This window comes from Nasonia vitripennis, chromosome 5 (assembly GCF_009193385.2).
Source record: "Nasonia vitripennis strain AsymCx chromosome 5, Nvit_psr_1.1, whole genome shotgun sequence".
NCBI classification, from domain to species: Eukaryota; Metazoa; Arthropoda; class Insecta; order Hymenoptera; family Pteromalidae; genus Nasonia; species Nasonia vitripennis.
Window position 1 is genome coordinate 27,625,639 of NC_045761.1, and position 27,438 is coordinate 27,653,076.

The window sequence follows — 27,438 nt, forward strand, 5'->3', positions numbered from 1 at the left end:
TTTTATGTACAAAAATTATTTTATTAAAAAGAATATAGGAAATATTATTTAACATTTACAACAAGTTCATTTCTATAGAAGGATTTTCCCTTTTCATATAATGATCGACGCAAGATAAATGAAAATCATTACTATCTTTTCAACTTTATCCTCGCACAATTCGCTAATAATTCTCTTCATCAATATTTTCCTCATTATACGTTTTTTGATTGTTCAGGAACATGATGCACGCGTACATTAATATATTGTCTGGTAGTATAGCCTACGGGACGACACATCTCGCTAGACACACGAAATTCCATCAAGGCTTCATTATGATTTCAGTATAATAATAGTAAAAATAAAAGTGAATGATTAACATATAATTAATATTAATTTACATTAATAGTAGCAATAATCATATTTCTTCATCGTTAAAAATCTTTCATTTACACCATTATTCTCGACATTTACACGATAACATTTAAAACTCCGCTCGTCCCTAGCTCCCGGAGACTCTTCAAGACTCCGTCTCTCGATCAAATACAAGAACTTCTCCGTCGCCTCTTCAACTTTTCGCTCGAGAGCGCGACACTCCCCCGCAGCGTCTTCTCCTCGAACTCACGGTCGAATATTACAGCCACAGTATGGCTGTGGCGCCCGCGAAAAATACTCGGCGCCATTTTGACTCTCTGTCTCTTTCTCTCGTTTTTAGATTTCCTTCGTACACGAGAAATCGCGACTCTGGCCGTCTAGCTGTCGCGGTCGAGGGAGTCGAGGGTGTCGTTGCTGGAGGAATGCGTCAGGTCGCTCAGCTCATCCAGGTGTTTCTGCTTCTTGCGGACGTTCCAGTGCAGGCACTCGGCCAGCGAGTCGAACCAATCGGTTATCTGGTCGGCTGCGCAGATCGACGGCACCGGGTAGATCGACGTCGTCACCCTCAGGCTAAAATTGAAGTTGAACATTAATTTCCTCCGCTCCGTTACAAGAATACACGAGTAACGTTAATAGTTTCATGCATGGCATCTTGTGTATTGAATAAGATTGCGCATTCTTCGTAGAACAGAAGTGAAATTGAGTTGTTTCAACAGTGTGATAAGAATAATCCCAGCACCTGAACAGCCTCAGCCCACAGCCCAAGTCTCATTCGTGTCATTCGAGTTAATGATGATTTATTTGTTGTTGGTATGTAATAGCCAAGATATATAGCTTTCCCGTTACGTGTGTTCTTTGGAAAACTATGCTCTTGTTGGAGTGTTTCGTGGTAAAATATCAAGATCCCCAGAGAAAAGTGATTCAGAGTATGATGCGAACATATAACATCGAACATTTAGTAAAAAAAAATGTATAGTTAAAGAAGATGATATTCCAGCAAATAGATATCCGATATCGTCCAGAATAAACCAAAACGATTTGACAAAGAGCCCATTCTAACAATAAGAGTTTAGCAATTTCATTGCGGGACAGACCTGTCCCCGACACGTAGCTCTTGCTGATTGCGACCGTCGAAGGAGACGTAGGCTGTGCTGCGGGCCTTGCTGTTCGCCATGATCTGGAAAGAGAGACACAGGTCTCGGTTAGTAAGGTCATTCGAAGGCTCACCTGTCGCCGTGAAATAGTTCCTGTCGATTTCGCCCGTCGAACGACACCCACGACGTGTTTCTACTGTCTGGTGATACTGAAATCTAGCGATAAAATGGATATTTTATACTAAGTGTAACAAGCAATGACTCCTACACCAAACTCTGCCCCCACTTCTTTCGGATTGGAAAATTCGAGCGTTTCCCAGCGAAGGACCCCCTTACCTTGAGCTCGACACCGGCAGGCACGACGATGGGTCTGAACGACAGCGAATGTGGGCATATCGGCGTGATCATGATGGCTGGCACCGAAGGATGTATCATACTGGCGCCGGCGGCCACGGCGTAGGCCGTGGATCCAGTAGGTGTGCTGACGATGAGTCCGTCGCCTTGTACGCTGGTCACGTGCTTGCCGTCGATGAAGAGGTCGATGTTGGACAGATACGGCGAAGGTCCGCGGTCCACCACCACCTCGTTAAGTACCAGAAGATTCGTGGGCGGCTTGGCCGGCTGGCCCTCCTCGCCCTTGCGCATGATTATGCAGCGCAGACGACTCCTCAGCGTCAGGGCTGCGTGACCTGCGAGACACATTCGAGTTCGTAATCGGGTCCGCGAATCATGTTTTCAATCGGACTATCGTGATGATTGATTACCTTCCAGAACGTTTGTGACCTGCTCTTGGAAGTTGTCGAACTCGAAGGGCGTTAGGAAGCCCAGAGAGCCCAAGTGAAATGCCATGACTGGTGGAACGGATTGTTGAAACAGGAGACTGGCGTACAGGAGGGTGCCGTCTCCTCCCAGACACACGATGAAGTCTATGCGATCCTGCAAGTTGTAAATTCGATTAGAGCTAGCTTCAGCGATGGCGACAACAAACAAACATTTCGCAAGTGCGTCACTCCGTGTGCATATGCGGGTGGTTGCAACAGTGCGACACTTGCCGTGTTTACGTCTCTCATTTGAAAAGTTCATTAAAAATAGTCATAAAGCCAGCGCATAATTACCTGGAGATCGTCGGTGCCATCACGGAAGGTCTGCAGTCTGTCGCGGACCCCCTGGAACCTGTGGTCCCTGGCCAAGGCCGGGTCCTCGAGCACCGAGGCCTCGACGAACACCACCATTCGCTTCTCCTGTAAATCAAAAAATCGAAAATAAGCCACACGTCGCATAATTCCAGGCGCAGATAATACTCCTCGCGACCTCCGAAGCTACACACATTCGTAAATAAGATTAGAGACAAATATTTGTCTCTCCTCCACTGGCTGTATCTGCTCGCGAAATTGCGCAAGGTCTGACCCCCCGAGAAGCGGAATCTCGACGGCCACTGGCTGGATCCGAGCGGCGCGCCTCTCTTTTCGCGCCAAAACGCGTCAGCGCGGCAGTTTCGTTATCGCGGGGTCACGTAACCCGGACGCCATCGACCCTCATTGTGCGCGCGTGTCTGTTGTTGTACGCTACTCGAGGCTCGCCCCCAGCGTCTTCGAGATAGCCATCGGCGCACGTACTCGTAAGACGCGCATCAATCAAAGTTGTCTGGCCGGTTGGCGGATCGTCCACTGACACTGACTGGATGAGAGCGGAGAGACTTTTAGAGCTCGATCGAGAATCTTCGAATTTTCGGTTGAGTTCAATTGTTCGAGTCTTTGTTCGGGGGTATATCGAGAAAGTCTGAGCGATTGCATCATCTGCAGTATACGGGAATGAGAATTACGAGCGACGCCTTTTAATTATGCGCAGAAGACGCGTGTACAAAGCAATAAAGACTGACATATTTAAATGTGGGAGAGAAAAATGATACGCGAACATACATTATTAATCAACGCGCGCCACGGTCAACTATAAGGCATAGATATCGAGATTAAGCATTAATCGCCGCGTGTCGCAATTTTGAAACTACCGTCAATAATAACACACGTCTTCGACCGCCAGACAAGGTTGCATAAATTTATACGAAGCTTCGTGAATAGCGAACGAAAATCGATTCAGGTGTTTGACACGTTTCAATTATTATAATACATACATTGAAAATTCAAAACAGCAAAACAGTTAGCCCGACCAAATCACCGAGTTTAATTAGTACACGAAATATAATCAGAAGCCGCGCATCAGGGTCACCAGCGGCTTTCTCTCATCATCATCTTACGAGTCCGCGCGCAATTGGCGAAGGAAGTGCATTTTCCTCGAGAGCTCGCGTGCGAGGACGCGATTTTCGTCGAGAGCATTGCAGACAAGACATTCACCTCTATGAGCCATGTGACGAGCTGCACGAACGGCGGCAACACCGACGAATCACGGACCTTCTTGATTACGAGGACCGTGAGCGGCGGCTTGTACCAGGTCAGCCTCTGCGAAGCTGGGTCTTGGATGGTCCTGGAAAGAAGAGAGTCATCGTTAGCAAATCGCAATTCCTACTGCCGATGCCATAATGCAGTGATCTCGTAGTTACGTAAAAACTCGCGAACACGTGCTTAGACGAGCTTCGCGATCCGCAAGAAGATTGATGCAGTATCACGGGGCTGTGCTTGAAGGAAACGATTTTCAACGCTGCCGGCATTAAGAAGCATGAAAGTATAATAAAGCATTTTTTCCCAGATTCATGATAATTCGAGCGCGCGCGCGTACGTCGGATCGGAAAAAATCTGCCGAGTTATGCACCTAGAGAGACCCGGTTCCATTTCCATGAATATTGACACATACGCACACTAAGCTGCATCTGTCGATCGGCAAATAGGGAACACGAGACGAATACTAATGTTCGCCGATATTTTAATGAGGAACAGTCTCTCAAAAAATCGCGGATCGTCACGCGGCTCATGGAATTCGCAAGCTCACGCGGCGCGTCAGAGAGACTCGCGCGTCCGGCGTCAGCGCGGGTTAATGATTCCTTCGGGGGATTTAATTTTTTGCCGGCTCGTCACGTAGCTGTCGCGGTCGCGGTAATTTATTAGTTTTTTTTTGGAAATCACGACTCGCTTGCTCGCGCGAGCTATCATCGCTGGCGGCGGGTCAGTCGGGGTCCTAATTCATTGATAAAATATTCAGCGGGTTAATCTGTGAGCCTCGAGTGGAGTTGAGTGACACGCTCGATGTTTTGGTGTGCGAGCGTCGGCGAACTCTCATTATCGTCGAGTTACTCAGGTGTGCGCGCGAAGAAACAGCTGCATGCTCAGCGCGCTATTAAAGAGCCTTCTGCTGTCAAGTTTTTTTCTGCTCTACCGAAACAACGCGATTAACACAATCTTCCGCGTCGATGTCGGAATCGTGATCGAATATTCGATCGCCGAGACTGACAAAAAATCCAGGATCGATCGGAGCGTAAACGCGACCTCTTGAAAAAAATCAAAATCACGACCGTTTCACTCGCATCGAGGCGCAAAAAAACTGCGGAAAAAATAGAGAAACAAAGTAGACACTCAGCAGACAGGACGTACAGTGCGTATCGAACGGGCTTGTCCTGCACGGCGACCTCGCCGATTCTTCCTCGCTTGGGCGCGACCAACCTGACAGTACCGACCATGATGTGTTGTGTGATGCAACGCAGAGCGTCTCTTCTCTTTATCTGACTGACTGGCAGCAGCTAACCGACTAACTGACTAGTCTGCTAGCCACACACACACTCCGTGTCGGCGGCAGTCTCGCGCACACTGAGTGCCGCCGTTCGCGCCGCGTTTTTAACTGGAAAACAATTGAGCCTCAGCGCGCATGCGCGGAGCGCTCCGCGTATACGCTTCTCCCTTACGCACCAGCAGCGGCCGCTGTTGCTTATCAAGTGCCGTTCGCTCCGACGGAAGTGCCGCCGCGTCTTTAGCCTATGTATACAGTTGCAGCTGACTTTTTTGCTCCGCGCTCGAGACGCAGATGTGCACGCGTAGCAACGAACCGAGATCTTCGCGCCGGTCGCGAGACAAACAAACAGACTTGGGTCCAGCTAGTATTACCGAGTCTGCGAGAACGCCGAAACGGCCGATAAGCATCTAATCACTTTCCTGTTTGGCTTTTGTGCGCTAAATGCGTATTTCGAGAGCGGCGTAGCTGCTTTCTAGCGATAAACTATAGCGTGCTTCTTCATTGCTCGCAAAATGCGCGATTATCGAAGCTACGTGGACAAAGCTCAGCGCATGGCCTACATTTCCACGCATCGGGCCCAATTTTTCGAAAACAATGCTGATAAAACATTTCCGGCTCCTCGGCGAGATACGTCCCTACTTCGATCGCAAATTATCTGTGATCGATTACGCGCTCCTCGCATTTGTTTATTTATACCGCTCTCCGCGGCACGTGCCGGTCGCGTGCAACGCCTCTGCAGCACGTGGCCCCCGGAGCAGCGACTGCCCCGCGGTTATTGTTTGCTAATAAAGGGTTCCTCGTTGCTTTAATGCTCGCGCGACCGAATCATCCTGCTGTTTTTTATTTTCGGCTTCTAATTCCGTTCGTGGAACCCTTGAGTCAGCATTGTTTTCAATACAGGCGCGGGCATTTGAATTTCAAAGCGCGTCGGCGTTTCGAGGGTAAGCGATTCCATTAGCAGACTCGTCGGCGACCAGTCCTGTCGGTTCTAATTACTGGACAACGAGTAAAAAGTTCGAGCTAGTTTTTCCCCGCAGTGTCTCGCCTCCGTAATGCGATTTATAAATATACCGACGACGACGCGGGTGTGTCATCTGGTTCTTCTGCAACTTTTGATCGTGTCTCGGGCAAACGTGGATTCTATACGCGCGTGACATGCGCTTCTGAAAGCGATGACTAACGCCTGAATTCGGCGCTGCACGTCCAGCGAATTCATGAGCTACCTGCTTGTCGTATCGCCTATTGTAATCGGTGCGCGATATTCAGATGGCTCATTAAGCCCGCACATCCGAGACGCAGAAAACCCTCCGACGGCCACGTCGGAATTATGCACACGTGTTGCACGTGGGAGCCCGCTGATCCCTCGACGTATTCTCCGACTCGTTTTCCCGGCGCTCGCTTGGCGCACGAGAAAACGCGGATGCCGACTATAAAGTTGAATGTAAATTACCGATAATTGGCCGCGCACGTGACGGTTACTGCAAATTACGGCATTGCGCAATGCCGTATAGTGTACAGCCGCGTTTTGAGTTTGCGGAAGGACGAAAGGTGTGCGATGGCTTTATCATTACGCGTCGTTTTTATTTCCCCGCGAGCGACGGCCATCGATCGGCGATAAAATCGGCTGATTTTTACGCGAGCCTGAAACGCTAATTGGTACGCAATTTTATCGATCTGTGAATGTTGCTGTATATACTCACATAACCATTGCCGAGTTTTTCATTATACGGCCACATGGTCCGAATTGCTGGATCGGGCTCGGCGCGTTAAGGCTCCTGGTTCTCCTGTAATCAGAATTTCGATGACGATTAGAAAAGTAAATGGCTATTATAAAACGATCATTACTACTGTTTGCTTTACTTTTTGCGCAGTTTAATAAAAATTTTACGTGCAATGAATTCTAGCACTAAAAAGTTAACGCGCAGCATAACAGTGAGAGAAGGAAATTCACAACAACAGACGTGAGGTAACAACACAACGATGTGATATCATCCAAGATAAAATTGGCGGTTTCTCCAGAGACTCTCGCTATCTCAGTGAGCCAGTCCACTTTTAGTTTCGGCTATTACCGTGAGGAAAAAATGGTCCAGTTTAATCTAGAACATTGCAAGTGTCGCGCAGATAAAATTAGATTGCCGACCAGTACATTTGTACAAAGGCATTTAGGGCGATCTCCGCGAAACTATTCGAATCTCCGGGAGATCTCACCTCGCTCTCGGAGTATAATTTGTTGACCTTAATTTTAATCGAGCGGTTATTAAAATATTTTTCAATGCTGATTCGCTTGATCGGCTGGGTTCACTCGTTTCACGATATTCCCAAAGCCAATATTGACACGTTACGCTATTTCGGCAAACGGCGCACGCACTTCGCGCATTTCCACGCAGACCAAAATAAACAGCAATCACACCATAATTCACAGCTCTATGACTCATCCACCCCCGACCATTAAGTTTTCCCCAAGACCCTCGCAGTCATCCAGTCATCGGGAAAACAGCCAGAAGCATTGTTCCGGCGCACGTCTGTACCTGAGAACACGGTTCTGCCGAATTTCGGCCAACGACAGCTGTTCGAAGTCGAAGCTGGTCTCGGGGTCACCGTCTCTCGGTGTGTCGCGCAGCGGCGATACCTGATCCATGAAGACGTGTTGGTTCGCCGCGGCGTACCAGTCGCTGTCGTCGTCCATTGCGATAGTGGTTTTTCGGGTAATTTAAATGTTCGGTTGTTTTGCGATCTTTTCAACAACAGAGTGTTTAGAATTATATAAAGTTTACTTTGTATCTACGATGTGAGTGTGTGACGACATTGGCATACGTAATCCCAGTTTTTGTTTTAATCGAGAGACATTTGAATTTTAAATCGGTAAATGGTATTTACGATCGCGAAATGAAAATATTGACAAAAACTAATCCTTGAAGAATCACGACGACTTCTTCAGCAGGAAGAAGACCAAAGAACATCTATCGACTCGCGCAATTAGACAACTACTCCGGCGGCATAAAGTTCAGAAAGCAATTAACCTTCCTCTCTAGATGCGCCTGCGCGTAACCAACAATTTGTTCCTGCACTCGGTCACGGATAATTACACGAAATCATCCGATCGGCAGACACGGAATAATAACGATGATTAATCGACTATACAAATTCATTTCTTCGATTCCAAACAGCGAGGGAATATACGGACGGTATAGATGGCCGGAGGAAAGAGGTAAATAGAAGCGAGCTCGCGACTGGCATCATCCTTGACTATTAATACCCGTCGTCGCGGCTCTATAAGTCGATCATAATTATATTCCGCCGATCCGAATTGCAAACACACGGGCGGCGCGAGGATGCCTGGCAAAAAGACACCGACAGAGGCGATGTCGTGGAAAGTTTCTCGCGGCGAGTCGTATGCATCAGTGGACGGGCAACCCCTCGATTCCGTCGACCAACAAAAACAATGGCTGACGAAAGTGAGGAGTCGATCGAAAACAGACCTGAAGCGGGTCACGTTTCGGGGAGCCGACTTAAGTTTGGAAAATACGAAATTCAATCGAGCGAAATGCAAACGACGACGCGAGAATAATTCCGGAGAACCAGTTGATTTCTCGGCGGACTGTACGCGAGGCTTTGCATCTTTAATTCTCGTGCGCGCACGCGAGTCATCGTGTGTCGGAGTCGCGATTACGTGCGCCGGGAGCGCGGAATTTTCGCGTTACGCAAGTGGCGCAGCGGCCAGTCGACTCGACGTTGCGCTCTCGCGAAATCGGAGCGCTGTCCGTCAGTCGAGTTTCGGCTGGCATTTTGCGCGCATAACTTTGCCGTCGCGGCAGTGATCGTCTTTACCGGCGCGAACTAACGATTTTCCGATCGCCTCGAATTCGACGCTCGCGATCGATCGGAGATAAGGTTCGCGCTATAATTAAGACCTTGGATTGTATAAGCAGTTGCAGTTTTTATCTGCTGAATTAAGATTGCCGCGCGTGAAAAAGTTGCCAGAAATCAGGAAAGTGTGTATACACACGCGCGCCGAGCAGGTTGGATAATTTATCGGATAACAAGTATACGGCTCGACCGGTTGTCCGCTCCAAGGCCCCGAGAGAGTTAACTGCATTTCCTCGCCTCCGCGAACATTTTCCACCGATTGAGTTCGAATCCGAAAGTGCGGTCAAGCTCGACAGCCGTACTCGAAGAAATCAGAGGCGGTCCTCCGGAGCATCAGTGCATCCCTGTTACAATTTAGTCGATAAGTGCCGCATCGCGAAAGTGAGAGCTCCCGGCGGTAAATTAATCCGCGCAACAAGCGTCGGGCAGCTGTGCTTTACGACCGAAAGTGAGAGGGATCGTCGATATATTTTTTTCTCGATAAACAACACGCCCGGCGTAAATTTTTCTCCGACCGCTCAAGGCTCATCCGTGTGCGTCCATAGGATTTTATAGCGTTTCGCGCTGGTCGATTTTTGTCTGACATGGGCGGGTTCGCTTTGTTTTGAATTTTCGGCGACTAGTAGCGCCTTATACCTCGCTGCGCACGCTAGCGCGTCCATATCTCGCGAGTATGATACAGCAGCTGTCCGCAAGAGAGGCGAACGTGACGCTGCACTTATTGCGGCCCGATACGTCGAGAGTCGTTTATTGTATTTGGAGAAGCGGAACGCGAGCGAGCTATGCGCCGCGGGCGAGAAAAGCGCCATTAGCGGAGGAATGTCACGAGGAAAAGCTGGTGTAAATTCAATTATGGCGTACGCGCGCACAGCCACGCCGCGACTCGATCGCCTTCGTTATAAACAAATTGCGCCTCGACGGAGTACAAAGACGAGTGTCTATCGATCAGCTTAACGCGCGAGACGGCGTCGGGGCGAGATAAGATACCGAGATGGCTCTCCCGAGTGCTCGGCGCGCGTTAACCAGCCGATAGCTGCAGAATATGGCTGCGACTTTCAGCTGGAGATTCGTTGTAAAATCCAGCTATTCGCTACTCTTCCCACAACGTCGCCACGCACACACACACACACAAACACACGCGCACGCGTCGTACGTCTCTTCTTGAACACAGCACGCGTGCCGCGGTCGTAAAACGTTCACTCGAGGAGTACGCGCAGTGCGTGGAACGCACCAGGAGACACTGACACGAGGTACTGAACTACGGGCCCAAAAACGCACTCGGAGACTGAGGGGCCGAGGCGCGACTGCGTGGAATGACGAATGCTTTTGACCCGAGGCGCGCACACACGCGGCAATTATGGAATTCCTTCGCGGACGACCAGACAGAATGTGGCTCTTTCGGTTGGTAATGCAGTTTCCGATTCGCCGCCGATTGTGTGGCGAGTGGAAATTTCTAGCCGCGACCGCCGGTGAAAGGGGCCTCGACGACAAAGGTCGGGACGGTGATGATGCCGCCTCGGAGATGAACTTGAACCTTGTTTACGTCAAAATGAAATTCCAGCGTGAAAGCGCGAGCCTCGAGTGGAAATGTAATTTGCGTCGCGTCGCGATCGATGGATTCAATTTCTGCTTTTTTTACGCGGCGCAACTGACGAACGGAAGGTGTTTTAGAAATCAGGGAGACGATTGTTTCGCGTACATAGGAAGTTCGCCGGCTCTCTCGCGCAGCCGTTTGGACAGTTAGACGCGAGCGCGCTGATGGACTTTCTCCCTGCGAACGCGGAGAAATCTCGAGGCAGCCGAGTCCGGAAGGTTACTTCTTTATGGTAATTTGATGCTTTGTTTCCCGGGCAAGAATGCAGCGCTCGTTATTCATTTATACAGCGATTCTCGAATACACATCGTCTCTTTGTCGAAATGAAGTCCTGGAAAAGCTTATAAATCATCCCAACGACTGTTCTTAAGTTCGTTCAGCGATCGTGAAAAGGGGCATTTGTCGAGGTAATTAAATTCCCGCTGTAAAAAATTAACGACCGCGTGCGGCGTTTTCCCTCTATACTTTCATGCGAGCGGGAGAAAAAACTCGAAAGCCCGGGCTTGCACAAGTTCACCTTCGCGCCTTTATCAAGAGATTAATTTTCCAACGGCGCAAAAACCGCAGCATCGCAAAAAAGCCGTTTCTAAACTTCGTCCACTACGTACGGCAGCATCAATGATCGCTTCTGCATAGGGAGAAAAAAGAGCGCCTTTCCACGCGGCTCTTACGAAAATTGATGCATAATAAACACTGTCATCAGCGTCGATCCGTCGCTCGCGCGAAATTGCATCACTCGTCGTCGGCTTTGAATAACGACGCGTGCAGCGCGAGTAAAGAGATTACACCGGATTTTTGCCGCCACCGTGTAATCGCGAAAAAAGAGCTGTACAAAGCACCCGCAGCATCCTGCAGCGAAGAAAATGAAATCAACCGCTGCTGTGGCTGCTGCTGCTGGTATGCAGACGCGCGCGCGCGCGCGAGGCGAAAGGGAAACGCGTTCCTCGCTGTAAAAATTAACGAGATTCCACGAGAGAGCGAACGCCGCGGCGGCGCATACTTACGGATACGTACGCGCCGTGCCGAGAGTATACGTAAGAGTTCGAGGCGTGAGAAATTCAGCATCGACGCTGGCCTGAACAATAGGAGACGCGATAATTCACGAAACATACACTGCGCGCCGATAAGATCTCGCACGTGAATACGAGGCCGAACACGTGATCCGGGGGAAATCATAATTTGTGTGCAGCCTCGTGTCGATTGATGCCCATGCGCAATCGATCATCCGTGAAGAATCGCAATTGACCGGCGAGCGTTACGAGCCGTGCCCAACGAGGTCTAGGCTGCGACCCATTGTTTCGAAAGCCTTTTTTTATACACCTCGGAATCGTGCGTCTGGCTATTAGACGCTGCCCGCGGTCTTGAACTGTTTTTGATAGAGAGGCAGCTAGCTGCTTTTTCGACTGATGAAATCTCGAGCGAGCAAGACTCTGCTTTCTGATGCGGTGCTCCGCACGTAGTCGCGGTAAACTTTACGCGGCCGCTGGAAAATAAAAGCGCGAAATGAAATCCCATAAAGGCGAGGCGTAAATGTTCAAAAAGCCGTAAAAAGCAGCGAGAATTTCCCCTGTGTGCTACAGTAAAAATTATTACGCGGATTTCGACATCGCGCACGCTAATTACTCGCGTATAATCTTTTGTCCGTGCGCTGGGCTTCAGAGACGCGTAGCACGCGCGCCGGCGATAAAAAGTAAAAGCGCTTTACCCCCGATGCAGAAGCTTTCAAGATGAAGCAGTTAAAGAGCGCGTGGGTTTCTCGACGCAAAGCCGCATTCGCCTCGTCAAAGCGCGGAGTATCGCCGTTGATACACAGTTGGAAGAATAAACTCGTTACGTAACGACGCGAACGTGCAATAAAGGTAGCAAGAGGATTACAGGCCAAAGATCGGATCCATATGAGCGTCTTACACGATTGTGCACGACTTGGCAACAGGTAGAGGAAACACACTCGGCGTCTAAAAATAAGACTTCCCGCGCGCCTTCCGTCCCTCTCACTCCGCCGATTCGTACACGCCAGTCCCCCTGCATTGTATACCTATATAGCACCGAACGCGCGCGAACGCTTAGAGCAAGGCCTGCACGCAATTTTTGGAGGTTAAGGTCACACGCACGCGGGGTCCTCCTCGTGAACTCGCACCGCACAATTGTCTTGGGTATACCTCAGCTCGATCTCGCTGTCGTCCATGTGCTGCTGTTTCCTCACGTGACGCTGCTGCTGATTGTTCCGCGACTCCATGACGACGAGGATCAGCCCGACCGACTGGCATCAGCACACGCACTGCCGGAGATGAGAAAACATGGTCGACGACCCGACGCTGCCGCGCATGCTTCGCTAGAGATCAATTCGAGAGCTATAGGTATAGTCTGCGGCGATATACGTACGCGGCGAACGGCGCCAACCAACCCCTCGTGCGACGACGCGACGCCTCGGGGGAGATTCAATTGTCGGCGTTGAATTATTAATTCTTGGCCTACTTTCCAGGGCGATCGTTGGACTCGCTTTTTTCCCCGATGACTTTGCCTCCGAGTATACGCGGCTTTTTGTCTCCGAGATCTTGTGCGCAGGGTACGCGAGCTCGGCTCCGTCCAGGGAATGCGGAGTATCGATTTGCCGGGGTTAAAACGGTTGTGAGTGTGCAAAGTGTTATTGCAACGATTACGCACCCAGAGAGAAAAAGTTTTGAGCCACGATAAATTTTGAGCTGAAGCGATTTGTTGGTTGCGCGTTGTGTAAGAGAGAGGTTTCTGCGCCCGAGATGGCAGATGAAAAAAGTTTTAATCTCGGATGATTATCAGTGCCAAAAGTCGACTCGTCAGAGCGAATGGATTTCTACAGAATCGAATGTACTGTAAACAACTTGGCATGCAACGACCTGAGAAATACACAGCCACGTGGAAAATTTGGCAGTGTGATTTACCGTTCAATGCTAATTGATCGATCTTGACCCTGCAAAGGCCTCGGTGTTGCGATTGTTTAAATATGATAATCGGATTGTAACCCTAAACGTCATGCGATGTTTTCAATTATTCGATTGTTTTTACTACAATTATTTGACGACAGTTCATTTATGCAATTCAATAATGCAACACTCAAGCCCATTCCACCAATATACTGTATCTTATGTTCATTGCGTTTTGTCGATTATACTCGGTCGCTGACCCACTCGATGAGAATTACAAAGCGTCGCGTTGCACACAGAAATGCTCCCTATTTATAAATGCAATATACGTGCACGAATTAAATCGAAAAATTCCACGATAAATGACGCCTGCATGCGGCGTCCATACTATGAATGTTTTATGAAAGGCTGACTCAGTACATAAATAAATGCACGAAATTAAATTATACTATCGCGGTTTATCTTTAATAGTACATCAACTTCCAAATGAGTGACGTTGTTTAGGACCGATTATTGTTCTTGGTTTTTAAATCACACAATGTATGTTTTTCATTCAAACTGACTTTATTTACGTAAAGAAAAGTTTTGAAGTATAAAGCAAGTTCATACTCGAAATCAAGTGCAGTTGACTGCGTATCACCTGTCAACAACTTGTAATCATAATGGAACGAGTTTACATGAGCAAGGTTAGAAGGCTTTCTTCGAGAACTAGGTCTACTGTACTTTCTCCAATTGAAGAAGGCATAAATCCAGAGTATAATAGAGCTAGTATCTATAGTTTGTAGTGTTATAACAGTTTCTAGCAGAATTGAAATGTACACAGATTAATCATCTGAGGGATGTTAACTTTTCATCATATTTCTACGTAATCATATTCAATTAATAGAAGTAACTAGCAGTGTCTTGAAATTTAATATGAAAGTACATTCCAGTCACTATTGTTGAGCTAGAGTGAAGTGAAGATATCGATAGCATCCCGCATAGAACGATCTTGTTACTTCGAATATACAAGGGGGGCAACTTCCGGTGAATCACCAGTAGGGTTGGAAATTCCTTATCGCGCTCGAGCAAGTCTATATTCCAGTCTGGAACTCTCGAAATGACACCGATGACGAAAAACTGATAACCGAGCTGACAACACGTTTGTTCGCTTATTTATGCGTGTGAATGATAAAATTGAACAAAAAAACGTAATAGTTGAAATAAAAAAATGTATCAAAATGGTTATAAAATAAGTAGTAAAATGTATAAGTTGAAAAAAAAACAAAAAAAAATTCCGGTACCGGGAATCGAACCCGAGCCTCCTGGGTGAGAGCCAGGTATCCTAGCCACTAGACCATACCGGAGAGATGAGTGCACTGTCTTAAAAGTTGGAGAGGCCAAATATAAGCCCTCACTTAGTCTAAAAATAATCGTCAAATTAAAAATTGTTTTAGAACGCATAAATAATATTTTGTAGTTGTTACACAATCCAATCCGATATTTTAAGACGGAATTCAGAGGTTCTTTGTGATTAAAAATGATATTTTAAATCTGAAAGAGAACGATATCTCTAAATTGTCCAAATATAATAACAATTCGTAGCTCAAAAGCAAAAGCGCAATAGAAAATATAAAAGAAAAAACTTCTCCTAAGAAGATATCTTATCAAGCACTACCGTCGCACACGTAATGCGCATGTTAATGTATCCCTGCTCGAGAGTCAGCGTTTTTCGCAGAAACCGCGATCATCGCCATGAAGCAAGGGTACCCTGACTCATCCTGCGAAACATCCGATCCCCCCGTATGCATCATCGCCAAAATGAGAAGAAATCGCCTAACGTGCAATCAATCCCCCGGCACATACGCACGAATTATCCTTGAGACCGTCGACACCGAGAGCTCTAAGGACACACCGAGAAACTCTCTCGGCTCCAGAGTGGAAAAAAGAAGAAGAGGCCGGAGTCTGCGCGCGGGACTTTCTAAAAATGTTGTAAGCCGACAAAGAGCCACACACACATTCACGCGCGCTCACACTCGGGCGTGTACACTGAAGTAGAAGCTGAACCACAACTCACGGCCAAGTGCCGGAGCGCTTCCTCCTCCGGAATTCCGGGTCCTTATCCTCCAGCAGCAGCTGGCAGTGCTGCTGTTGCTGGCTGTGCTGGTGGTGGTGGTGGTGCTGCTGCTGCTCCGGAATGTCCCGCCACGAGCCACCGTTGAGCAGCTCACAGCTCACGCTACAACGACGCGCGCGCTCCCTCATTATTATTTCCATCTATTGCTTCGGCTCGCAGGTGTCACGGTGAGGCGCACTGCGGATTCCGCTCGGGCTCATCCTTCGTTGGACTCTTCGGGGGATTTCGGCCGGCGCTTTTCTCGATTCTGTTGCGGAAATTTTTCTATACGTGATGGATTTGTCTGCTCGGATTACCTCGCGCGTCGAGGAGAGTGGTTTCGTTCGACATTCGATAGCTTCGAGCTCGAAGGAATTCTAGTCAATGCGCGGAGAAAAGCAAGAACTTTATGCGCTTGCATAATTTACATAACAAACCACTTCCTCAACGGCTGTTCCCGCTCGCGCGTATGGGCGGCTTTTATTTCACTTTTTGATCGACATATAATAATGTCGACGGTTGCGTTCTTACGTAAGCGCGCATAGTTGGAAACTGCGTTCGAGAGAGGAAAAACTGCAACGCAGCGGTTCTAATTTTCAAAAGTATGTCGAAGGTCAACGTGAATCAATAGTAATCTTGCGTAATTTTTTCGATTGCATAATTTTTTCGACGACGTCTCGCCGCACTCGCTACTCCTGCAATTACGCGCCACATTCTCGTTATCATTAAAAAGATTATCAGACCTTCGCGTATAATTGACGACTGCATTTTCCAGCGAGTAATTCTCGAGCCGAGTGACGTTAACATTTTCAAAGGAACGGTTTACATAAACCGTACTTTTTACGCGCGGAGTATAGCGAGAGAGAAGCACTTTCATTAAAAGATAACGCTAGAGCACGTTCCACTGCTGCCGGGACGAAATAAAAAGCGGATAAATCCATACAGAAGCGTTCCATTATCAAAGCCAAAGTATATATCGAGCTTCGTGAAAATCTTTTCGAAGCCGTTTTGAAAGTGTCGCGCCTCTCCGGAACGCGTGAAAAACAAACAGATATCCGATTGCTCGCGCGGGCGAGTAGCCGATAACGCGAGCGTTGCCCTAAACAAAGAAAAAGCCTCGCAATAAACAATGAAGTCAGCTACGGTGTCGGCCAAAGCCTGCTCGATAAGCTGCGCCCATACGCCGCGACCGATTCGGCATTAAGTGTACCTGTGTATCGATGTCAACAAATCTCACGTACTCTTCCTAATCAGCGGTCATCGATCTCGCGCCTCTTCCGTTATTGTCCTCGACACCGCCCACTCGAGCAGCTGATTATCCGCCGAAAGAGCACGCATGCGCCCGCCCGAGCACTTGCACACTGCACACAGGTGTCTTTCTTCGGCCGGCCTTAATACGAAAATTCACGCCGGCGCGCGCGCGCGTGCGATCGATGCAGAGATATGTAGGCTAGCAGACACTCCGGAGGAATGCACGGGCGAAAAATGGAGCGCGTGTGCGCGATCGATGCCGCGGGGGGCGGGTAATCTCTCTTCCCTAACAAACTGTCACTCTGAGAGATCGGGCGCGTTATCGTTCGCCGGAATTCCAGCCGGTAGTCGCGCGCTTTTGATGCCACGAGGCCCGGAGAGCAGCAGCGAGAGTAGAGAGGCACCGATCGTCGCGACGGTCGCTACTTCACTGAGCCCCGGCGAGCCGCTCGACGACTTTACCGACCGCGTCTCGGCACGCGGCTCTGCTGCACTGCGCGATGGCCTGTGTATAGAGACATGCCAGAGACTCGCCTCTCTCTCCCTCCTACTGCTCGCCTCCGCCGCAGAGCCCAGCGGAGACGTGGGAAAGAAAGAGCGAGCGGGGAAATTGCGTAAATGGACTGCCTGACACGCTTTTCGCATTTTTCCTCGTTAGCAGGGGGACTTTTTCGACCAGGCGGGACTTTGCGGTTTTTCGGCTTCTTTTCCTCGCCATTCCATTCGGTGCGGAGGTCGAGGTCTCCGAGCGAGCTGGTCTGTTTGTTTTCGGGAGTAGCTTTTTTCATACTCCGAAGGATTTATGTATATGAGTGAATGTAAATCGAGATCCAGTTTTAAGCTTTTTTTTTTTCAAGAGGACGTAAAAGTCAACTAGGCAGAGTGAGCGGTATCTTTATTCATCGGTCGTGACGGAATGGTCGCTGTAAACCTTAAATTTTTTGTCGCTCGTCTCTGAAACCTTTTTTTACAGTAACAAAAGACTTGAAACTTTGGAGCTTAGAAGCCGAATGAATTCATCCAACAGCCTACTGTTGATTTGCAAATTATTGCTTATATTTCTCTGCTAAAAATGCCACACTGTGCACTGTTCAAATAATATTTCGTAAATATTTTTACGACAAAACGGAATAATATTTTTGTTAAACGGTGCAGTAATACGTCTTGCTCGCTCATTAAATTATTTGCCAGCGCATTAAGAGCTTAATTGCACTTACTGTGCATCGAGTGGCATGATTCATGAATAGCTTCATTGATACGGTACCGCGTAACTGAACGAGGATTTTAAGATTGTAGAGGAACTCTACTACTCCCCAGATCGGAAAAAGTGTTTTTTCAACCATCGAAAGGCGTCTCGTAAAATACTACTCGTAAATCTTTCCATCCACCATAAACGTCTTTCATATTCATCATTATTTGCGCGTAACCGATATCAGACGTCTCGGCTGTCACGCTATCGACATTCCCCAAGTGCAGAGTATAATTATACTTCGGCGCGCCGCCGCTTGAAAGCTTATTTTCAAACGCTTAAAATTCACAGGGGCTGTAATTCGCGTATTTCGTAGGGTTCACTTATCGGGCGATTTGGGTACCTTAGGCACATTTTCTCGTTAATCTAACCTAAATGGGCTTAAAGAGGACGGAAAAACACGCAAAAATAGGTAGGCTAGAACTTCGGGCAGTTGCCGCTAAGGGACGAAGCATTGGCTCGAATCGGAGGCTGCAATTCGTGTGTTTCTTGACTGTATGATCATGTCAAAAAGTTCAGTCGCGTCAGGTCTATGCATATAACTGTCAATCTGAATAATCGCTTATTATATTAGGAAGATTTATTTGTTTATAGACTTGGTTTTAATCCTACGAATGACGAATTTTGTATTGGTAACTGAAAAATACTATATCAAAACTGTATGAATAATGCAAGATCGCCTCGACTGCCTTTTAAATTTTCATAACTGACGCTATTCGCTCTTGTAGGAGCGTTATCTATCCGCGTAAAAGATAAAGGCGCGTGTTCGCGCGCCATTTTTTACAGTCATGCCGCCCGCGATCTTTCAAAACGAAATCGAGCAAGTATGTTTGTATGGCCTGCGCTCCAGTGACCTGGAAAGAAACTGGCATCAAAGAAAGTCTCGCGATCGAGTCGTTAAAGTGTGTTACGTGCGCCGATGGTGTAATGCTGAATTTCGCGGAGCCCGATCACCTGATCGAGATTTCCGATGTGCTCTCACGCATCATAATCCTTCGCGAGGCGTGATCGGCATTAAATCGCCTGACTTTTTGGGGCTTGCTAGTTTGATTATCGTATATCGATGGCGTGGTCTATTTTTTGAGTTTTTAGTGAAAGAAACGCTGCTGGTGATCGGCTCATCGAGCTACGTATCTACTCGTACGAAACCTGAGATAAAGTTCAGATAAAATCGAAGTTTACCTGATGCCTACGAATACGTCAGCGGGCATTATTCAACACTGATATCTCAGATTTTTAAAAATGACGCTATCTTTGTCTTATGTAATGCAGATAGGCTAGAAATTCCCAGAATTTTGTAGAAAACGATGTGGACATTCAAAGTACTTTTCCGGCCAAAAAATCTCCGGAGAATCAAGCCCAACTGTTATATTCACTGAACGAATTCGATATCGCACAGTTGACTCGAGTCAAACGTGCGAAGAGTCCGTTATCCCAATCTCTTCCCCACTATAACCGCACATCGGGACAAAAAGCTCTAGCGCACTCTGCGCTATCTGCACAGCAAAACTACGTAGTTCAACCGGGTAAACATCTAACTCACTCACTCACTCGCTCACTCACTCACAGCGTCGCATAAGCTTCTAGTCTACGTGTATATGTGATATAGGTGTACCTGATAATGCAGGCGGCCAGTGTGTTTCGCGTGCGCAGCGCCGTCCGCGTGACGAGAACGCCGACTCTCGAGCAGAGCATCACTGCTGGACTCGGTGCGGCTCTGCCGGCAGCACGTTTTCTCTTTTTCCGCGCCGTCGAGAGGGCTGAGCATAAGAACACGACGCGAGCGAGAGAATGAGAGCGAGAGAGATAAGGGGCAAGAGAGACAAAGACAGATGAGATAACCCGAGTGAGCGAGCCGAACGAAGAAGATTCTGGTAGTGTGTTTGATCTGCGATTGAAGTCCGAAGACTCTTTGGACGGAATGAGGCGTTCGCGTGAGTTTCAGTTTTTTTTTTCGAGGGATGACAGCGACTTTTGGAGTTTGCACGCGCGCACTGTGTTGTGAGTGGAAAAGTTGCCTGCGCACAATCTTGTCTTGGTGATTGGCAAACACTCGAACTCGTCGACCGGATACTGTTGTGGTGTATTTGGTGATGTCCGATAACCGAGTGATTGCTGATCTTCGCGGTGTTTATTTTATAACAATTGCTCGCTGCATTTATTATTGTCCAATAATACCATACAGCCAATGACATCAAAGAGCGGCGTTATCTCAATCCGCGCTATCGGAATGAGCGCCAGCACATTCTTTGTTATGTTAAGCTGTTGAGTAACTCGACGGAATCATTTTTAGATCCATAATAAGCATTACCATTTTCGTTATTAATCGATAGTCAAGGTCGATCCTCGAGAGGACCGCCGGGGCGCCGATCGAGTGGCCTTAATTCTGGAGGAGCTAAAATCTGACCCATTTTTTCCGCGGTGCCAGTCCTCCTCGATTGGCTTTGATTGTTGTGTTCTCCGTGCGTCAATTCGGCCCTCGTTTCGGCGTCTGATGCGATTATGTTAGGCTTTCAATGTCGCGTTCGAAGATTACTTTTTTCTTCTTCTCGTATCGCGGAATATTCCTTGCGCGCTACGTTGACACGCGTGAAATTTTTATTCCGAATCGCGATCGCTCGACTTTATCTCGTATTTATGTTTCTCTTTTATTTTTCCTCTCGGACGTAGAGCGACGGTTGCGAAAGATTTGTGTATTTTTAGTAGAAACGCGAGTGATTGAATGATTGAATAAGCCACTCGGTATGAAGTCATTGCGGGATTCGCCTGTCATAATAACGCGAAATCTCCCCGCAGCTGACACACCTGCGCTTTCTCGCGCGAGCATCCAGCCCACTAACGACCAAAACAATCAGCGAAACGAGGGCAATAACGCTCGGAGCGCCCGACAGCTTCTCTCGCCGCTCATTTCGCTTTCGAGCCGCGTTAAACGTCGCTATCTCACACTTTTCTTCTGCACTCGTTGCGTAACCCAACTGCTCGCATGCGACGCTCCGCTCGTTTTGCACTAGATTTGTATTTTCGCAACGAGCATTGTTCTCACGCGCCTATGCTCCATCAGCGTTGGCTTCCGCGTCCGAAATTCGTATACCGAGATAAGAGAAAAAACTCGACGGAGCGAATTCATCATCGCGACTGACGTAACGCCACGTGTTTACGAGCTCGACGCGAGGGCAAACTCTTTTGCGTGTGAAAGTGTGCGTAAAGCGATTCGACGCCACCGCGTGCCGTCGTCTTAATTACAACTTTCGGATTCGCGGATCATTATGGGCTGTCCGGCAGGCGGACCTCCCAAGAGATCTGAACACACATTGTGTCTTTTGCTATACGGTCTGGAATGTCGCCGAACGAAAGTGAAAATCGCGCTGGAATGTCTGCCTGTGTGTGTGTCTCGATTTTTTTCCGCGACGAGTTACGAAACGAGTGACGGGCGAATATTTTTCGATAATTCGTGAAAAAGAAATCATTCGATCGGCTCCTCGAGAAAGGAGATCGTGAATCGATGTTTTATTAAATCGAAATGAATTTCACATCGTACCTGTTGTCTCGACACTTAAACTTGCTCTTGATCGACACACCGAATACAGGAAAGTGCGCAATCGTCACGAAGCCGTTAATATCAACAGTACCGCGAGTCTTCAGTAATGAGTTCGCACATCCGCACACGGTATGACAGCAATGCGCCAACTAATCGCCCCCTTGTCTCCTCCGCCTTTTCGTGACTCGATAAAATTTATCATCAAACAGCGCAATGAAAAATTAACGGCTCACTGGCTCTCGGCAAAATCCAATTATTTTAGCCCGCCATATAACAGTCGAGCTCCTCCATAATCTGTAGCGTGTAAATAGTGTAGAAAGTTTAGCGGGAGAGCCGTGCAGGACATTTATCACAGCGATGATCCTGACCTCGTGGTCCAATTGGATATGGGACGTTGGTTTATTCGATTAACGGACTAAGGATTTGGCGTGCCGTTCTCTCAATGAAATGGAAATGTCGAATCAAAAGTACTTGGAGCTTTGCCTTTGACACTAGCCTGCGCGAGTATTATGATTAATAGCATGAAAAATTCTCAATTAACTTGGAATGGAAAATGGTGCTTGAATGATTATGAACTTTTCAATGAGGCTTCGGAGATTGACCTTCTACGCGGAATATTTTCAAGGATAATGATGATGATTACCACACTTCATCTAACGGTACCTTCATCAAAACACCTCTAACGTAATACCTGAATTGATGGTGCTCTTAAATTGTGTTTGCCTTCGTGTGAATGTAAAAGTATAGAAATATTAGCGTAAATTTCATTTGTTTAATCGCAGTGCAAACGTGCAATCAAAATCGCATTACCTCATTAATTAATTTCGTGAGTCAGCAGGCATAAACAAACGCGACCTAATTTCAGTCGAACTGAACATAATATATAATACAGGCCCTTCGCAATCGAAAGCAAGCTGTGTGCACATCCAGTTCACTCCTATAAACGTTGGCACTTCTTCGATAATATTAACGATTTCGGGTATACCGGCACACATTCCTCTCACGCAGCGCACCAAAACAAAAACAAAAACAAAAAATGCTTCCTCTCACGCTATCTTCCGTTCTCGTATGGACAATGACTTGTCACTCACCAGTCGGTCAGATCCTCGAGGGAATGAAAGCCGCTGCTGAGGGACGACGACAACGACATGATCGCTCGGTAGCGAGCGCGACGCACGACTGGGTATGGGCAGCTCGCGCGAACCGAAACGAGAGACACGCGCCACGTGAAAATAATGCTCAGGCTGCACGACACGCGCCTACCGTCGCTCCGCCGCTATACTGTTGGCCGGCGATCAACTGCGCGCGCGTTTCTCGCTGCTCTCCCCCTGGGAGTCGAGAGCTGGCTGCAGCTGAATTTCGCTCGTTTTATTTTATTTTACTACCGGCTGCTCTGGTGGGGTCGAAGCGGGATTAGAAAAGTTTCGAGCTGCAATTCGGACCTGGTCGAACTTGGCTTTAGCGTGGCGACGCTGTGCGTTCGTTGCGTCGCGTGTTAACGACACGCAGCTCTCTTCGGAGCAAGTGGACAATCGTTCAGTGGGGTCACACTTTGATTCAGCGAATCTGCGCGAAAAGTTCTCGGGAGAGATTTCTCGCTAAAAATAATGACCTGGCTATCGCTTGATTGCAGCGGGAGGAAAACCTGTGCGCGATCACGTATGCCCGCTACTCGGGTCGCGTTGACAACGATTATGCGATGCGGAAAACTAGGCTGAATAATTTAACACTTTTCTCACTAATTAGTGATCGGCTGACCACGCGAGCATTGAATCCACTTTTCCTGTCCTTCAATTATAATTCGCTGTTGGAGTATTCGCGTTCATCGAATTTTTTAACGAAGAATTTACAGAGGGAAAATAGCGTGCATTGCATATTACAGAGTTGACAGTGCACAATGTGATTATTATATTAGAAGCATGCTCGTAAAGAACAGAGACGGTGCAAATTAGCTACGTTGCAATAAACACAAACAATTATTACGAGACATGCTGAAACACTCTAATAACTCATTGCCTTCGCGTACAATATAACTTAATTATACACAAAGTAAAATCTACTACCACACAAATCAATTACAACGGACACACACTCAACGATTATGAAAAAAAAAAAAAATTGATTTGGAGGTAATGGAGAGCGGGTGTAGGATATCGACGTTGTCGATCGAGCAGTACCGAACAGAAAAGGTGCAAACAAACAAGTAGTTACACCGACATGCTGAGTGGCGCTAGCGTACAGGCATGAATTTTAGTAACTGCTTTACCTTCGTGGCTCCACTTGCTCGACCGTTAACTCGCACTTCGAGTTGCTTTAAAGAGAAAAACAGAAGAATAGATTATTATTTCATTTACTCCTACCGCTCCTATCATGCAACGCTATATTTTGCATTATTTCCGTGCTCATATAGAATTCCACGAATGTTTTTCCGATAGTTCATCGATAATACAGCGGTACTGAAAGAAAAGCTCATTGTCCGCGACGACTTATCGAGAAAATGTCAATGAGGATCCTTGACTCAGTTTTGAGTTCGCGCTCGGTGCTCTGTCTCCTGAGAGAGAAGCCCTTTGAGCGAGCCGTTTTCAAGTTGCGCAGATTTAGCCATTGAAATGCTGAAGATCCGACACTTAAAAGTTGAAAATTATCGCGATAATAAGGATCGTAAATTTCGATCGAGCACCGGCAACGTAAAACTTTTTCAGATCCACGTGTCAACTTTTATTACCGTCGCTCTTGAAGCACGAAATAAAACTCTGAACTTCCGAGAAACTTTATTTGCGGATTTCGAGCCCGTGCAATTACTTCTATCGACTGCCGTTCCTCGAAATTACCTTGGTACACATTGCCCGCATAGCTATTACGGGGTCGCGCCCACGTGAGCATGAGATGATGCAAATCGATGTATCGGCGCGAAACGTATTCGCCAAATTGCTTCGGGCGGTTCGTTAAATTCGAACATTGTTACGTTGCGAATTTTTTGTTTCGGCGCTGGACCAGCTGGAACCTTGACACGTTTCTCGCTACACTGTTGTAATAGATCAATTTGGACCTTTTTAAATCATTGCGTGCCGAAACCGAACTTTCACTCGCGTTGAAAAAGTCACGCGTTTTGCGATTTTGGGATCATTGTGTGAAATTTAATATGCTGCCGAGTAATGAAGGTCGTTAATGCTTCTTATGCGTGCTGCGACTATACGATGAGTTGTGAAACGGTTTCTGTGTCATAATAACGCAGCTGTAATTTGCATTCGCGAATGTTAATCACGCGACAGAAAAAATCTATCGATGGAAGCTTTGTTCATCGATCACGTGGACATACTGTCATCGAAATTTACCTTCTGTGCAGCTAAACAGGAATACTGAACAAAAAATGGGGAATTTGCGCTCGTTTAACGGGCATTTTGGAACAAATTTTGAACGTCTTTTGGAGAATTCGACTCCCGGGACAGGCGTGGGCAAAATGATCGCGAGAAGAAAGTGCAAAAAATGTGCGATGGCCGGGAATCGAACCCGGATCAACTGCTTGGAAGGCAACTATGCTGACCATTACACCACCATCGCACTTATTTCCAAGAAACGCTCGATTCCGCCTTGTCGCGCTCTAGCGACGAGCAGACAAACTCGAAGGTTCGTCGGTAAATAATTCAAATTTCACGCTGAAATCGAATTTCAGCGCTTTATCGCGTACCTCTGAAGCGCGAGGTGTTGGAATCTCATAAAAAAATGTCTACTGCAATTTCTTTTCAGTTTTTCCGCTCCTAACAATTTCACAGCGAATAGCAAAAGTGGAACGAACCGACGCCTATCGAAAACATAGCGAATTACGTAATACTGCGCGTAAACTGTAAACCATGTCAAAACATCATGAAGTTCGCGAGAGAAATCCATTGATTTTTTCCGCACGACCCAGACAATCTTTTTACCCTCCCGCAGCAGATCGTTCCGGATCGCAACCACCCCAAAAATAAAGCTCCAGAAAAAGCTGGCAGTATCGAATGCACGAAATCCCAACCCCTAATAATAAACTCGCACGTACTCTCGGTAGGCTATTCCGCGTATCTTCCCGGCTCTCCCACAGCGAGTCGCTGTCGTCGCGCACAAGCCATGCGTCACTCGTCCCATAGTGGAGTCTCAGTGTATACCGACGAGCACAGCGACAGCGAGCCGACAACAACGATCGTCGGGGAGAGGTTGCGACTCACCTGAAGGTCTGCTGCTTGTCCTGCATGCGCGATATCGGCGTCTTCTTCGGCGTGACCTCCCCGGCCTGCTCCAGGTCGACGATCGCCTTGGCCAGATGCAAGTCGCTCTCGTTCATCTTCCCGGCCACTCATGAACGGCACTTTAGCCCCGTTGAGCAAAACAACTCGCACTGACGGAGGGGCAGCTCCTCGCCTGCACCCTGCTCTCCTTCCCCCGCACGCAAGCGCCGACGTGTGCTTATCGACTGGCGAGGCGAGATGCCCGCCGCGTACTGCGGCGATGCGCTTTTTCGTAGTAGCGCGAGCCGCTTTAAAAAAGATGAATAAAGCCCGGCTCGGGAGATGAAAAGAGGTATAGCCGGAGCTCGCGACGCGGCGGAATAGAATGGGCTCTATTATTGGCAGCGAGTGTGTGCAGCGCGCGCGCGCACCGAGCTGTGTGTGAGTATTGTTGTCGGGAGCCCGCGGCTTTTGAACGCGGCAGCTGATGGAGAGGTGCCCCCTTCGCGATTCGTTTGCTTGCCGGGAGAGCGTGTCAGCTGCGAGCGGGAGAGGGCGATGGTTTTTTTCGTCTCTTGGCCACAGCAGCAGGTTGTTCTTGTTCCGATGGGTGTATCACAGGTAATTGTGGCGACGGCAAGATCTCGAGGTGAGATGTACTTGATGTACCACTGATTAGTTCTCATCCTTGAACGGCGACTATGACCGACGAGGGAAAACATTCAGTTTGCCAGCTCTGTTCGAAAAAACTTAACTGATGATAGGATCTGTGCGTCATGCGTAACGACACCGGTTTGCTAAACAATAACAACCTGCGTATCAACATCGTAACGATTGGTACACGTGTGGTTCAGCAATCGGCGAGTACGTGCGCTAAAAAGTTTTGGAAAATCACGATTGTATCACAGGCGTGAAAGTATTCGATCGAAAGTCGAAAATCGCGTTGCACAAGTCGCCGCTGTTTTCTTTTAATTACAGGCATTATGGACCCGAATATAAATTGCGATCAAAGCTTTGAATATGATTGGAAATCGATTGGTATCACGGATAGTGATCTGCCAGTGACCCGGACTCCTTAATACTACGTCGACCACCGTCATTGCTCATTGAACATTCGGAAAACTCGTGAGATCGCGTTGAATAATTCAAAATTATATTTACCTATTAATACGATTCACGTGCGCGCTGACGTTTGCTGTAAATATTTGGATTCGTATCTAGCATCTAGTGTATTTTTAAATCCTCGACTGTTTGGTCAGGAGGCAAATATTCATTTCCTTTGTTACGTGATGTACGATTAACTTTTTACTAGTTCGATGTACGGAGGTTAAAGGACTACACTTTTACGACGCGCGCGATTTACATAAGACTAGCCAAACTATAGTTCTCTTCTATTCTTAGAAAACTGTGATGCGTTCTACGCTTTGAAGCGCTAAATAAGTTTTAAATTCATTTAAACATTTTTTTTTCTCGACCGTAACGAGAATTTCCAAATGCTTAGTTGTGTGATATTTTTTCAATTGTTTAAGGCTCTTCTGGTCTTTGCATTGCTAGGTGAATCGTCTTCGTCGGTTATAGTAGAAAGTTACATTATCGCGCGATGCGATATCGAGCTT

The 27,438-nt window shown here is 47.6% G+C and overlaps 1 protein-coding gene and 2 non-coding genes across 32 annotated transcripts; all 3 read right to left on the reverse strand.

Annotated features, from left to right (window-relative positions):
* Window positions 1–26,301, reverse strand: LOC100116816 (NAD kinase). Of its 30 annotated transcripts, none has more exons than XR_004344985.1 (9): window positions 16,793–17,275; window positions 15,544–15,850; window positions 6,827–6,910; window positions 3,800–3,929; window positions 2,564–2,689; window positions 2,213–2,384; window positions 1,785–2,137; window positions 1,449–1,664; window positions 1–924 (listed from the first exon to the last, which is right to left on the reverse strand). XR_004344985.1 is itself a non-coding variant. In XM_008208587.4 (9 exons), the coding sequence occupies exons 2-9, from the start codon at window positions 15,741–15,743 to the stop codon at window positions 732–734; spliced, it is 1,341 nt and encodes a 446-aa protein (XP_008206809.1). In that variant the 5' UTR covers window positions 15,744–15,850; window positions 16,793–17,359; the 3' UTR covers window positions 1–731. The 30 variants fall into 30 exon arrangements, 28 of the variants coding, with proteins under 28 accessions (XP_008206809.1, XP_032456261.1, XP_032456273.1 ...); XM_008208587.4 differs by having other exon boundaries at window positions 1,582–1,664; window positions 16,793–17,359; XM_032600370.1 differs by having other exon boundaries at window positions 1,449–1,531.
* TRNAE-CUC lies at window positions 14,762–14,833 on the reverse strand. Its single transcript has one exon. It is a non-coding gene; the product is annotated as a tRNA-Glu (tRNA).
* TRNAG-UCC lies at window positions 25,110–25,181 on the reverse strand. The gene has a single exon. It is a non-coding gene; the product is annotated as a tRNA-Gly (tRNA).
* Window positions 26,302–27,438: the final 1,137 nt, after the last annotated feature.

What these genes read in the sequence shown, in the direction of transcription:
- LOC100116816 (XM_008208587.4), bottom strand. Translation starts at nt 15,743, where the DNA reads ATGGAAATAATAATGAGGGAGCGCGCGCGTCGTTGTAGCGTGAGCTGT. An exon ending in AAAAACTCGGCAATGGTTAT is followed by an intron (nt 3,930 to 6,826) that starts GTGAGTATATAC and finishes TCTTCTTTCCAG; the next exon opens with GACCATCCAAGACCCAGCTT. An exon ending in GGTCACAAACGTTCTGGAAG is followed by an intron (nt 2,138 to 2,212) that starts GTAATCAATCAT and finishes TGTGTCTCGCAG; the next exon opens with GTCACGCAGCCCTGACGCTG.